The sequence below is a fragment of the Arachis ipaensis genome, chromosome B5 (genome assembly GCF_059453495.1).
Source record: "Arachis ipaensis isolate K30076 ecotype BB chromosome B5, ASM5945349v1, whole genome shotgun sequence".
NCBI lineage: Eukaryota > Viridiplantae > Streptophyta > Magnoliopsida > Fabales > Fabaceae > Arachis > Arachis ipaensis.
The window spans coordinates 14,416,673-14,432,701 of NC_142440.1; the positions used below are offsets into that span (position 1 = coordinate 14,416,673).

The 16,029-nt window shown below is 32.7% G+C and overlaps 1 protein-coding gene across 1 annotated transcript; it reads left to right on the forward strand.

Annotated features, from left to right (window-relative positions):
- Positions 1–1,026: 1,026 nt before the first annotated feature.
- Positions 1,027–2,364, forward strand: LOC107640196 (uncharacterized). Its single transcript, XM_016343744.1, has one exon. It carries the CDS (start codon positions 1,027–1,029, stop codon positions 2,362–2,364), a length of 1,338 nt encoding a protein of 445 aa, XP_016199230.1.
- Positions 2,365–16,029: the final 13,665 nt, after the last annotated feature.

Below are 16,029 nucleotides of genomic sequence, written 5' to 3' on the forward strand. Positions count from 1 at the left end.
ATATAATACAAATGAAAAAAATTTACATACGATCTCATTGAAAAAATTTCAAGAAAATTTTTTCCAAGAACAAACTAGTAATCAACTTTTATTAAAATATTTTAAAAATGTATTTAACAAAAATAGTTCTATTAATCAACTTTTTGAAAGAGACGTCGATTTATGCACGCACCGAATTCTACTATGTATGCCAACACAGAATAAGTGGTATGGTAACAGTGTGTCATTTTTATTTCAGTAATTTACCCTTTTATTTGTTTTATATTTAAAATATTAAAAAGATTCTAAAATAATACTCCAAACTAGGGAGTACTTTTGAACTTAGTTAAAATTAAAGTTGAGTACCTTAATTGGTTCTTGACATGGCCAGACCTTCCAAATAGTTGTCCCTAATGATGTTGTCGACTTGCAATTTCTCTTGAGGCTTATTTTTTTCTTTTATTTTGAATTTATCCATCTTAAGTCACCAAAAAAAATTATTAACAAATATATAAAATTATATATTATCCAAATAATTAGGTTTAAAACATTAATAATTTAAATATATTTATTTAAATTTTAAACATTTAAATTATAATTATTTAAATTTTACATAACTTGAGTAAAATATGTTATTAGTAATAAAAATTTGGGAGACTAATTTAAATAAATATATATATAAATATACGTATTAGCAATTTAAAATATTATCAAAATATATGTACTAAATATTCGAATGACTTACTTAAAGTAAAAAATTAAAGTTTAACTAGAATATAAATTTCATTTAATTCAAATTATATTATATTAGATCAAAATAATTTGAAAAATAAATTTAAAATAGCACGGTACAAATCAATCATTTGTATAAAATTAAATTAGGTGGAACAGTTTAAACCAAATCAATATCATCCAAATCATTTAAAATTATATCATTTTTACATTTTGAATAAGTTCAAAATGTACTACAAAATATATCCAAATTGGCGTACATTTCATCGTCGTTGTATACCTGTAATTATGGGCGTTTTTTGGTGTACAATAGATATGGACAAAACCTGGATTCTTAAGCCACGAGATAGCATAGAATATAGACGAGGACTTAATAAGTTTCTAGACTTTGCATTTGCGAATGCATCGGATAACATGATAAAGTGTCCATGTCCTCAATGTGGGTTTCAATTTATGCAAATAAGAGAGGATGCGTACGACCACTTGTTGATAAAGCCTTTTCTCCCTGGATATACTTTGTGGTTGCGTCATGGTGAAAAACCAGCTGAGGAGAGATCTACTTGCACACCGATACTTGAGAAAGTTAATACCAAGGTGAATCCATATCTTCAAATGGTGCATGAGGCATTTAACTTCACAATGCCTCCTGGAGGTGAGGAGACCACAACAGGAGATCCTATAGAAGACGATGATCTGGAGTTGCCGTACTTGTACGATGGTCCAAGTCGCGAGGCACAGGATTTTGCCGATCTTCTTGCGAATGGAGCGGAAGAATTATATCCCGGCTGTTCGAAATACTCAAAGTTGTCTTTTCTGGTGAAACTTTATCATATTAAGTGTATCTGCGGGGTGAGTGACAAGGCTATGTCGATGATCTTGGACTTATTGCGGGATGCATTCGAGCAAGCCAAACTCCCATCCACTTTCTATGAAGCGAAGAAAACTATACGAAAGTTAGGGATTGAATACAAAAAGGTTGATGCATGCCCGAATGATTGCATGTTGTATCGGGGTGATGATGAAGACGTGACCAAATGCAAGCAGTGTGGAACTTCACGATGGAAGCAAAAAACGCGAAAGGGTTCTGTTACGAAACTCAAAATACCGGTCAGGAAGAACGGAAAGCCTCTCCCAGCAAAAACTCTCCGTTGCTTTCCTCTTATACCACGACTGCAACGGTTTTTCATGTGTAGCAAGACTTCAACTGACATGGTATGGCATAAAGAGTCTGATAATAATGATGGGTACTTGAGGCATCCAAGGGATGCTGAAGCATGGAAAGAATTTGATGCAAAGTATCCATGTTTTTCCAACGATCCGCGCAATGTTCGTTTAGCTTTAGCTAGTGACGAATTTAATCCATTCGGAAATATGAGTACGAAGTATTCCATTTGGCCTGTGATTCTTATTCCGTACAATCTTCCTCCATGGCTTTGTATGAAACAAACATCTTTTATCTTATCTATGATTATTTCCGGTCCTAAAATGCCAGGTAATGACATAGATGTATATTTGGAGCCCTTGGTGGATGAGTTGAAGCAATTGTGGGATGGTGTTGAAACTTATGATGCTAATAAGAGGACCACTTTCAAGATGCGTGCGGTGCTAATGTGGACTATTACTAATTTTCCGGGGTTGGAAAATTTATCTTGATGGAACACGTACAATGGGTTAGCATGTCCGAACTGTAATGTGGACGCTAAGCCTCAGCGACTAACATTCAGTCGAAAATGGTGTTACATGGGACATTGTCGCTTCTTGACTCAGAGCCATAAGTATAGACTAGACTGTAGTCGATTTGACGGACAAGCTGAAAGCAGGGATCCACCGAAGAAGTATTTTGGAACAGATGTCTTAAGGCAGCAGTGTAACATGCAAGTATCGTTTGGGAAGAAATCAACTCTGACAGCCAAAAGAAGACGCATTGGTGAAGATGCAGATCAAGATGACTCGTATTGGAAAAAGAGAAGTGTGTTCTTTGATCTCCCGTACTGGAAGGATCACATGTTGCGTCATAACCTTGACATGATGCACATAGAGAAAAACATTTGTGACAATGTGGTCTTCACTATCTTAAACGATAGCGTCAAATCAAAAGATAATCTTAAAGCTCGCAAAGATTTACAAAGCATGGGCATAAGGCCTGAATTGTGGCCGGACGAAGGTGGTAAATATCCTTCAGCAATCTTCACAATGTCGAATCCACAGAAGGATGTATTTCTGAAGACTCTACAGAACGTGGTCTTTTCAGATGGTTATTCGAGCAATATTGCTCGTTGTGTTGACATCCGGCAGCGCAAGTTGTATGGGTTGAAGAGTCACGACTGCCACATTCTAATGGAACAATTACTTCCAATTTTGGTGAAGAATGCATTGCCAAGTCCGGTATCGAATGTGATTGCGAATTTGTCCTCATTTTTCCGAGAACTCTGTGGAAAAGCTATAAATCCTATGCAGCTTGGTGCCCTTTAGAATCATGTTGTGCAAATTCTGTGTCAGATGGAAATGATATTTCCCCCATCATTCTTCACTGTCATGGTTTACCTTACGGTGCACCTCGTTGATGAACTAAAACTTGGTGGCCCGGTACATTATCGGTGGATGTATCCAATAGAAAGGTTAGCGTGCTAATAAACACATTTAAGAATTCTTTTTTCAATTTTCTTACGTATATACTAAACGTTATGTCGTATTTATGTAAAAGGTACTTGGGACGATTGAAGCAATACGTGCGTAACAAGGCACAAGCTGAAGGCTCAATTACGGAGGGCTATTTATCCGAGGAGATTTTGACATTCTGCTCCAGATATTTGGATAATACTGAGACTAGAATCAACCGTCCAGTGCGAGTTGACGATCAACCTGTTGATATTACAAACAATACAGGATGTACTATGTTTCCTGAAATTGGAAAAGCTTCAGGGGCTGTATCACATTTTGCATTGACCCCAATGGAAAGAGATCAGGCACATCGTCATGTGCTAGTCAATTGCGAGGCCGTCGCTCTATTTATTGAGTAAGTATGCACATGTAATCATTAAGCACGATTATAACCAATTTCAAACACTCAGTCGTTGGACTAATTTCTTGTTATGTCATAAAGTAAATTTAGGTTAGAAATCAAGCAAAAATTACAGGATCAAACAAGGTCGCACTCTAAGATAGACCGTGTTGTGCATGCAGAATTTTCTCGCCGGTTCAAGCGTGAGGTTCATTGAAATTTAAGCTGACCAACTTATTTCTGCCCTAGAATTATTTCTTGTAAATTCCGATTTTTAATACGAACAAACTCTAATTTATGGTGCTAGGTTCCAATGGACAATACCGTACATTCGAAAGAAATGAAGTTGCTGGCATGTGGTCCCATGCTTCAGGCAAGACGGTTTAGGGCATACAACGTCAATGGGTACAAGTTTAGAACTATCACAAAGGAAGACGGGCTAAAAACACAAAATAGTAGAGTTTATGTCTCAACCAATACAAGAAGCTATGCCAGCATGCATGACAACAGAGTGGCTGTTGGTAGTGTTCCATATTATGGAAAAATTGTGGACATCATCGAACTGAACCACAGCTGCCATTTCACAGTGGTTTTGTTCAAATGTATTTGGGCTGATACAACTACGAGTAGAGGAATCAAAGAAGACCATCTGGGCCTTACCAGCGTTAATTTTGCTCGTCCAATTCACACCAGTGATCGAGAAGAGGATGAACCGTACATATTGGCATCAGAAGCTCAGCTCGTGTACTATATACGTGATGAAGTAGATCAAGAATGGAGTGTAGTGGTTCATGTAAAACCACGAGACTTGTATGACATGGGAGGAGAGAATGAGGATGTTGAAGCTACTTTTTCTCCTCAGCCTGGGTTGAACATGTCAGCAGCAGGTGACATCAGTGATTTACAGTTGATAAGGGAAGATGATATAGAAGACCCAGTAGCAGATGTTTCTGATAACATAAATTATGTGGCATAGTGAAAATATGGCAAAACATGTGCAACATTTTTAGAGTACCTGTGTGTGTTTGATAAGTTTAATAGTGTTTATGATGTACGCAGTTTGCTGGTTACATTACTATCTGTGATTTCGTATTTGAATTAAGTTTTCATTTCAATTTGATTTTCATGAATACCACCAGTTTCTCATCATCATTGTTATTGTTCTTAACATCCAATAAAGAAAATTATGACATCGAGTAAATTATCTTGAATTACAATATTGTTATCATTGACAAATATAGTTAATATAAAATGGTGTTGTAACAGGAGAAATGAAAACAGAAGATTTCTCATCATGCTGTGCAGGCACAACGTTCGCTAACAAAATGGCTATGGCCTCTCCATTCTCTTCATTGGAACATGCAATTACGGTTGCCAGAGACATATGGTCCCGTAAGTTGAATGTTAGGTCTTGGTTGGAGGCTTTATCAGGTCGATCTTGTTCTAATGAATACTTGAAAACGGTGAACGAAGCTACTGTGTAGGTATGTTCATTAGCTGTACTCTTAAACACTTGAGTTAAACATTATTTGAAAAATAAGAATTTTAAGTTGTTATATGCTTATGACATTATCCAGTGATAGTTGTTCCGTTAATGTTAAAATTTGTAGGAATTTCATGAATGAGGATCAAGGTACGAGGAGAAATTTGGCTATGTTTTTGTGATATTTGTAGCTGGTAGGACATCTAAAGACATACTTACTGAATTAAAGGTTGGAAATAAATTTCTAGCACAATAAGTGAATTACAGAGACACAATATGTTTTACAAAATAGACCATCAACTATACATTTTATTATGGTGCAGATGCGCTTTAATAACTCGCATGGTGTTAAGTTGGAGATTGCTTCAAAAGAGGAATTGAAGTATATAGAACGTGCTATTAGAGAGCTTCTTTACAAGAAATCTATCCAAACTACTGACGAAGGAGACGGTAATAGTTAATTTTGTATTTGTTAATTTTGAAAGTCCTCTTCCCATAATTCCGAAATTTTCTTTCCTTAATAACTAGAATGACTTGGAAGTTATCATTATCTTTTAACTAGATTTATATGTTGTTGGTTGCATGTTCATATATTCAGTGTCAGCTGAATATTCAGGCGAAATAGTTGCTGACACTCTAGATGGAGCAGACACTGATTCAGAAGATGATTTAGATGCTATCTCCTCCGGTAGATATGACATCTCCAGGGATGTTGAGCTTAATAGGGTTCCAGATGAAGACAATGAAACGTTAAACACCCAACACAGAGAAGATGTCGTACATGCTGCAAAAAGGGGTTTCGATCTGAATAAGATGCCATGGTTTGGAGATGACTTATCAGATCCGTTATCACGTCACTGCAGCGCTTTTTTGATAGAGTATTTCTGGCCAGGTCAATACGATGTTGATGAGAAATTTTGACTCAAAACTTGTTTGTCTACTTTAGTAATTCTGATTTTTATGCTCCATTAAACTTTGTTTTGAGTTAGTGAATTCGGACGTTTACTTGATTTTTATGTTATCAGTTATGGTTAAATACAAACTCAAAATGGCTGATACTATAAGAGAAAACATTATTCGTAAATTCGGTTTTAGTTATTCATGTATAAATTTATTTTTTATGTAACACAAAATTGAAAATTTATTTAATGCATTAATTAAGTTGCAGTATTTGAACCTTATTTTTTCATTAAAAAAAATAGCGACAATTAGAACAGTTATAAGAAGGCAATAATGTTTATACAAAAAAAATTCAAGTTAAAAAAAATATTGCAGCGGTTGAAAAAAAACCGGTGCAAAACGAGTATCAATGTATTCAACAACTGGACATTTAGCAGGGGTTACAGAAAAACCGCTACAAGAACCGCTACAAAACGGGTACATTTTGCAGCTGTTACAGAAAAAATGCTGCAAATATGATCATTTGGTAGCGTCTCCTAAAACCGCCACAAGAACTGCTGGCAAATTGTATTTAGCAGCGGTACTAAATAACCGCCGCTATCTGCCGATTTTCTTGTATAGCATTATTTCAAGTCTTATTATTTAACTTAGTTAGACTTGGTTTATAAAAAAATTTGGATGTATAGCATTACTCTATAATAAAATAGGTTTAAATTTTATTATTATAATATTATATATATTCTTTTATTGTAAATAATTTTATAAAATTTGAAAATTCTTTAAGAGATTTTATGGGTGCTATAAAAATTTTCATTCATTTTGTATTTCTATATTGTTATAATTTTTTAAAAAAAATATTTGTAATTATTCATTTTTTTCTTCCAAAATTAGGAGTAAGACTCGAACGACTATGCCATTTGAGCTATAACTCATTGGCATAATTATTCATTTTGTAACAAGTACAACTAAAATTTTAATTATAATGTGAAATTAAACATTTTTCTAAAGTTTTAAATTTTTTATTGTAAGTATTTTTCGTAATTATTGTATATAATTTTATAAAATGTAAAAATTACTTAAAAGATGTTTTGAATACTATAAAAATTTGTAATCTATTCAGTTCTTTTGTAGTGCATAAGAACTAAAAAATCATATTTACTAGCCATTGTGAATCTCACTTTGATGAGGGTTTAACATTCTGTTCGTAGTTATGTAGGTGATGCACATAGGCAAATCGAACTTATTAAATTCGATTTATCACATTGTCCAAATATATATATAAATCGAATCAGGTAGCTTCAATTTATATTGTTGTTATTGTATTCAAGTAAATCAACCCTAATAGCTTCGATTAACTTGCCACTACGCTTTTTTAGTTCATTCGATATACACGTATTCCATGTAAATTGAATCCAACAACTTTGATTTAAATAGTTTTAATATAAATTCAAATATCTATATAGCACTCACTAGAACACTACCGACAGATTGCGGCAGTTAAATACCCGCTGAAAGATAGGGCGTGGGCAAACGGACAACGGCGATTTCAGTTAACCGTCGCAAAATAAAAAAGGTTTTGCGGCGATTTTTTACCCGCTGCCGTAGGGGTTCGAAAAATGCATATCAATTTTGCGGCGGTTCGCAACCGCCGCTAAATAGTATTGAAATGAAAATGATGGCCGTTTTGTGGTGGTTGCAAACCACCGCTAAACAGCAGAGAAATGAAACCGATGGCAGTTTTGCGGCGGTTAGTAACCGCCGCCAAATTTCGGATTCCCATTGAAGTTTCAACCTATTTTATAGCTGTCAGTTTATTCAACTTTAATTTATCAGTTACCAATTAATTTAAAGAACTTCCAACTAAATAAAACAACAAAATAACATAACAAACTAAATTATATATATGCAAATAACATATATAATGAGATTTTCATAAGTGCATCATTTAATATAAAGTAAAATTCGAAAATTTCAAGAAAATAAACATAAAGCACTAAAACAACTTAAACTCAATAGTATCTAATAACAATGATTGAAAGTCATTATTTTTGTTGCGGGTCATGATTGTCAGATGAAGATGGCCTTGCGCGCGATGAGGTCGGTGTACTGCCCAAATAATCCAGCTTTGCAGCAATGTCAGCTGGCAAATTGTCTCTTTGCTATCGGATTAGATATCCCAAAAGCTTCTCTATCAACTGTCTCTTTGCCTGCTCTTCTTCTATCTTAGCCGTTAATTCTGTAACCTTCCTCTCATACTCTTTATTTGACACACCAGAACCTGACGGTTGTGCAGTAGCGTTACCAAAAACTTGGGTGGGACATGGTCCAGCACCTAAGGCACGAACTTATCCTGGGTGATCCTTTCCAAGAACTTGTGCTAACGAATCATTCTGCGAAAGGTGTTTAGAGGATTCATCTTGGCTCTCAATATTCGCAATTGCTTCCTACAGATATATAAGAAATTAGGTTATGATGATCTAAAATTAGCACGATATATAAAATAAGAGAAGTTTAAAAATTTCAAATATTACTTACACCAACAACACGCGCATCGGCATGGATATGGGAGCTATTTTTTTTCTTATGAGTGATGATAAACAACTCTCCTCTACCAATGGGCCTTTCTCGTGCTTTCTCATATAACATTGATATCGACACAAGTAGTTCATAAATAACAACACCATATTCAGGAAGATTAAGCAAAATCTCAAAGCAAATAATTATTTATTATCACTTTGTCTTTTTTTTTCTTGCCAATGTCTTAGAGCCCCAGTATGTGTGTAAAGTTGCTTACTCCGATTTAAAGCGTTTTTTGTTTATACTTTTTCTAAGAACAAATAACAGAACAAATATAAATGAGAATAGGATGTTGGATATAAAATGTAAGGATTCTATTATGAGTACACAATTATGTTTTCATGGAAATAATAAAAAATACCAAGGCTTACCTTTGTTTCTTCCTTCTAGCGATATTCAAGGAACCATTTCCAGTGATTTCTTCTATTTCTGATGGGCGATGCTTAAGATTTTTCTCAAGAGTCCTTGTTTCTTTGTAAAATTTATGATACAAGTTGTGTCTTATATCCTTCCAGTTTTTTCCTATCCTTTGCATAATTTTTCGCTTTATTTTTCCTCCAGCATCGTCCTCATAGTGAAAGACTCGCTGCAATGATTTGCCATTGTCATTAACCAAAACCAATTAACAAGCATAACACTAGTAATCTAAAGAATATCAATACCCAAAGCAGGGTACTTTAAATTGAAAAAGTATAACACTCAAATCCAGTACAAGAAGTCGCAATTACGTATAAGATAGAAATGCTGACATAAACATGTGAAAAACGAAAAATGGAAATTTAACTAGCAACATAATTTACCCATGCAAAAGTTCTTACAAAAAAAATTTGTATACTAAATTTGCTTAATATGTTGAAACTAAAAGATGTACCTTAATCATGTCGTATGCATATTCCTTCTTAGCTTTGTTCACGTGCTTCCAGCTCTCTTCACATATGGAAAACTGGGAATAATTAGCGCCCAAACTCCCTAAGAAACCACTTAATAATCCAGCTGCCTAACCAATTGGTTGCAACTCCTTGTTAAATGGGAGTATTATCTTTGTACTGAAAGGAAGTATTATAGCCTCCTTCACGTGTAGTTTAGCCACTTTTCTTACGCCGTCCTCTAAGAAGTTTATGGTAAAAAAAATTACTATCTAATCATTGCACAAAAGAAAAATAGAAGTAAAGGACTTTTAAAATAAATATTAACAAAAATAGGAGGAAAAATAAGTATACCAATGACAGTAACTTCCCAATAATCTGTATCTTCCGCCAAATTTAGAGGTCTAAAAATTTCATCCGACACGAGCCTCTAAATTCTCTGTTTAGAAATGTGACTTAGGTGTTTATGTCATAATGATGCCGAATTCTTATTTAGTTTTTGTTTTGTGCCTGTTTGCAGTAATGCATTATTATAGGAATTCAAATTAAGCCTATATAGATTATCCATCAAACGACCAAAACAAATATTATTCGAATTATAAAAAAGACTGACTTTATTGTTTCTAAATGAACAAAAATAACCTGATTTGTCCAAACAAAAAATAAAAACTAAGTTCCATCTAAATGTTGGTACATAATTATGTCTCAAATAAATCTAAGTAAAATCCACTCTTGGAACATAATCTAAAGGTTCCTGTAGTTTCGACTGCAACTATATTACCATCTGCCACATAGATGTATATTTTAGTATCACTTGGCGGTTGGCTCCACAGGCAATCCTACATAGTAACACTTATATGAGTAGTAGCAGCAGAATCTACCCAACAAATATCAACAGGTGCATAACTTAAACAAGCCTCAAAACAAATAAAAGTAAGAATCATACCCTTCTTTACACGCCAAGTAGCATATTTGGTATAATCCTTCTTCATGTGTCCCACCTTCTTACAGAAGAAACAGGTTAAAACTTGATCCTGTTTCTTAGCATTTTTCTGTTAAGAAGGCGCATCCGCAGTAGCATCACGCTTTCTTTTATACTGAAAAGATGAAACCATGTGAGCACTTTCAATCTTATCTTAGTGTGACCTGTCTTCTTCTTGCACACAGTGAGATATAAGCTCATTTAAGGATCAAGTGTCCTTCGAAGTGTTATAACTCACTATGAAGTCCAAAGTGTGTAGAAAGAGAGATCAAAATGAAATGCATGAGTAAATCTTTAGGCAACTCTAACTTTAGTGCTTTCAATTTAGAAGCAAGATGAGACATTTTCATAATGTATTCCCTTATGTTCCCTTTACTTTTATACCTCATGGAGACAAGTTTGCTTAAAAGATTACTTGCGTCCGCCTTTTCATTTTTAGCAAAGAATTTTTCAACATCTTTCAGGAACTGTTTGGCATCTTTATCCTCAGTAATTAAGCCTCGAAACACCTCAGGAATTGAGCGTTTCATAATCATAATGCTAATTCGATTGGATCTCTTCTACTTCTCTATTTTAACCTCATTGAGATTTTCTAGAGTGGAAGTGGGTTTCTCCTTTCGAAGAGCTATATCCAAATCTATACAACTGAAGACAATCTCCATGGTATCCTTTCAAACCTTAAAGTTTGAACCATTCAACATAGGAATACTGCTAGTTTGTGCAGAAATATTGGTAGCTAAAGCCATAGTTTCTGGATTAGAAAAAAAAATATGCAGTAAACATTAGTTAAATAATAGGAAAAAAAATTCATATTGAGATATCTAGAACAATATTAATTTTTAATTTTTGCATAGAAAAATTAACTGTAAGTGATATTCTCATTGCAGTAATCAAATATTGTCAAAATTCCTATCACACATTAAACCTTTTCTTTGGACCGATTGATTGCAGACATAAAAACTTAAACTTCGCAACCTATTTATTACCGCATATATTTTTTATTAATTGGCCAAACAATAACCTTCCTATGAACCGATTATTGACCGCATAATTAATAGAAAATAAACAAAAGTGTATAATGCTTATTATTTGGCCAAACAATAAACTTTTTTGGGTCGATTACTGTTCACATAAATAATGAATATTATTTTCTATTACTCAAATATTATTAATGTGTACACATAACTCGGCCAAATATAAACCTCCTTTGGGTAGATTAATTTTCGCATAAGTGATATACACAATAATCCTTATATCCGAAAAGGATAATCAATTAACTTTACACCAAATTAATAGTACACACAATTAAATTTAAGACAATCAAAATTTATCAATACTCCATTAATATTTTAGAATAAATTATTAATTTTATGAGTATCATTTTATATATAAAAAAGGTAAAGTATTAAATTGGTCCCCTACGTTTGGAGTGAATCCTATTTTAATCTCCAATATTTAAAGTGTCCTATTTAGATCCAAAATAGTTTTGATTAGCCTGAATCAAGTCCTACCGTTAAGTCATAGTGAAATTGATAACGGCGTATCTGACGTAGCCGTTTGAAATGTCTATTAACCCCTACTTCTTTAAACGGCCACGTCGGACACGCCATTACCAATTTTACTATCTCTTAATGTCAGGACTTGATAAATTATTTTGGATGTAAATAAGACACTTTAAATTTTGGGGATTAAAATAGGATTCACCCTAAACGTAAGAGACTAATTTAGTACTTTACAAAAAAAAAAAAAAAAACCAAAACATGCTTATATTTTATTACAAGCACACAACAATATATATGTAATCGAACGAAGGTCATATATATATAGCGACAATAATATGCATTGTTGAACAATACTAAGGTCATATATATACCCGCACAGTCGCGCACACATGATACACATATATGTATATTCTTATATATGCAATATCATAATGTAAGGAACACAAATATACATCGATCCATTTTTTTTTTTGAACAAAGGGAGCTCAACACAATAAAGTGGAGCATAAAGGAAAAGTACAAAAAAACAAGACATAAACACAAATTACAGAGTATAATTCGTTGTCATCTCCGGCATTGCCATCAACAACCAAACGGATTAACTCCACACCATTCCTTATAGCTCAAGAAAGACATAATCTTTACTCCTTCAACATTTGTCTCTAGACTTTGGAAGACTCTGCTGTTCCGCTCTAACTAAATATTCTAAATAACCGCACAGAACCCTATCAGCCATTTCTTTTGCTCAAACTTGCCACCTGGAACATTAGTCCAACTCCCATAGAACTCTTTAACAGTACCCGGAGTGGCCCATGCTCTATCAGCACACGTCAACCAAGCACATCACACCTGTCACGTAAACTCACAGGCAAAAAATAAATGATGAAATGATTCTATGTCCTTTTTGCACAACACACATATATTGTCATTATGATTAATAATGCCAAGTCTACTCAGCCTCTCCTTCGTGTTGACTCTGCCTACTAAAACAAACCATGCAAATAGTTCAACTCTTGGAGGAACCAATCCTTTCCACATGGAACTAGCAAAACTGTAGTTCGTGATGTCCTTTGAGAGAGTCTCGTTCTGTAACATCTGCACAAAAGAGTTAGTAGAAAAGACACTTTTTTTTATCAAATTTCCATACAACAGAATCCGCTCTATCAACCGATAGTCTTACGCCACGTAACCTTTCGCGAAGCTGATCGAGTAACTCTATCTCCCATTGGAAGAGTTTCCTTCTCCACTGGAAGTTCCATACCCACTCTAACCCATCCCAAAACCCACAGTCCCCTATTACTGATCCTAAAACTGAATATTTTTTATGATTAAATTATGGATGGCTCTGATACCACTTGTTAGAATAAATTGTTTTATTAATCCAAATTATTTATATTGAATCACCAAAAATATATATCATAGTGCGAAAGCGAACCTTTACTCATAGAAATTAGAAATTAGAAATTAGTAAAAGAGTTGTTTTAGTTTTCCTCAACTAAAACCTTCTGTATTCCTAATAGAACGGATGAATTGCAACTTTTCTGATGGAAAAAGAGTTGATGAGGCGGCTTTGGTATATTAGGGGTCGAAACCCTAAAGTCATTATTTATATTTGAGCATGACACCCATTAAATCCTAAAGCCCAAATAAAAATAGTATCTAAAGTCCAAAAGATAATATCTGATTTTATTCTAATTTAATTATAAATTAAAAGTAATTATGACTTATTCAATTTAGAATTTATAATAATAAATGAGATTACCGTTATATAAGTCATTTAATTCGAAATAGCATAACTTGTGATTATAATCAATATATGTATTACCCACAAACAAATTAGGAAATTAAACAATTTTCTAACATAATCTTTTTGCTTAATTTTGGTAACCCATTTTTTTATCTTTGATTTGAACACAATCAAATTTTTGTTTTCTTGCTTTACTTTTGGAAGGCTTCACGTGGGTGACAGAAAAGAGAGAGACGAAGAGAAGATAAAGAACTGGTTTGGTGGCTTTGATTTGGTTCAGATGAAAATGAAGTTTCATGTCTTAATTAGCTACCTTTTCTGTTGGACCATAAGTGAAAGATATGAACTTGGGTTTGGATCATCCATTTGACCTTAAGTTTGTTTTTGGTCCAAATTCATTTCTCCACCAGATTTCTCACGATTTCTCACCACTTTCGGCTTTATTAGTTTGTTGTTGGGCTTGTTTGGTTTGTTTGAATTTTTACACAATTAACAAACGAATGACACATCTAATTGGACTTTTAATCCAATAATAATGTTTTGTCACCATCAATTAATTGTTATTAGTTTTTCAAACTCAACAAAATATATGTGAATTTTAACTCATTTTTAATGTGTATTTTATATTTTAATATATATTTTATACTGATGATTGATTTTAGTGTCTAATTTTAATGTACATCTAGCATAGTTAATCAATATAATATGAATCAAATCAAACTAGATACTTATTCAAATTAAAAACCTTTAGTGAAAAATGATTATAAATGCGTATGTATGAATGTAAAAAGATGGAAATTTGGGTGCAATTAAATTCATATGAAATTAATAAATAAAAGTCATTAAATGGATTGATAAGTTTGACTAAATTATCATCTAATGGCTCTCAACTATCAACTTCACATGAAATTAATTACACTTGAGTTTTCACCTTATAAAAATGAAACAAAGTGAAGTATATACTCTGACCATTTCTTATTTTCGGTATACAAAACTTATAATTTCTTAGAAAATTTAGAAAAAGTATAGAGAACCAATTAGTGATACAGTCAACTACAGTCAACTAAAAAATAAGATTCAATAAAAAAAAACCAGCACCCAATAAATTAACCTAATTTCACTCACCCCAATCCTATTCATAGTTAAAAAAAAAAAAACAAGACAAACCCTTTATTTCCCTCCTTTGCATAGTCGCACGCCATGCCTCTCTCCCGCCATCTCACATTGCAGAGCCGCACACATTGCCCTTCCCTTTCAAAGCCAACCGTCGTGCGTCCAGCTGCCAAGGGTCGCTGCACACTACATCCAAATGCTGTGCTCCTCCTCCTCTTTCTTTTTAGTTTTGGATTATTATTTTTACTACTTTTAAATGTTTTTTTTTTTCAAAATTTGAATGTTTCTTTTTCTTATTTTTTGGATATTTATTTTTTTTTGAATTTTGGATATTTTTTAATAGTTTAAGATGTTCTTTTTAAATATTTTTTTATGTTTCGTTTTGTTAAGTTTTGTAATTTTTAAAATGATTTTGAATATCTTTTTTTGTTAAATTTTAGAAAAAAAATTTATTATGTTTCATATATTTTTTATTAAAATCTTTTATAATAATTTAAAAAATTTTAAAATAATTTTACATATTTTTCTATTAAATTTTAAATTTTTATAATAATACAAATGGGGAGCTCATATGCTGACGTGGCGCTCATACGTTAAGTCTGGGAATTTATTTGCTTAGGTGTCATCACTAGAAATTTTTAGATTTATATTTATAAATTATAAATTATAAATTATTATTTGCTTAGGTTGTTATTTTTAAATTTTAAATTATTTATTTGGGTTGTTATACTTAGGTTGTTGTTTTTTAAAATTTAAATTTTTTTATTTAGGTTGTTATTTTTTAAATCTTAGATTGTTATAGTTAGGTTATTATTTTTTAAATTTTAAATTGTTTTACTTAGGTTGTTATTTTTTAAATTTTAACACTATTTTTTAAAAATTTGTTGATTCTTTTTAGCACTAATTTTTAAATTTTTGTAGATTTTTTTCAAAAATTACAGCTACATACGTTAATTTAGAACTTTAAAATTGTTAATATATTTATTTACTTTATCTGCGAATTTAATTCAAATTTAAAAAATTTTAGCTATGAGTCAACTATAAAAGTATAAGTTATGAGATATGTGTAGCACCACAATTCAAAGTACATCAAACTCCTTTCTTTACATACATCCAAAATCTAAAATTTCTCTACTTATTCCAATGG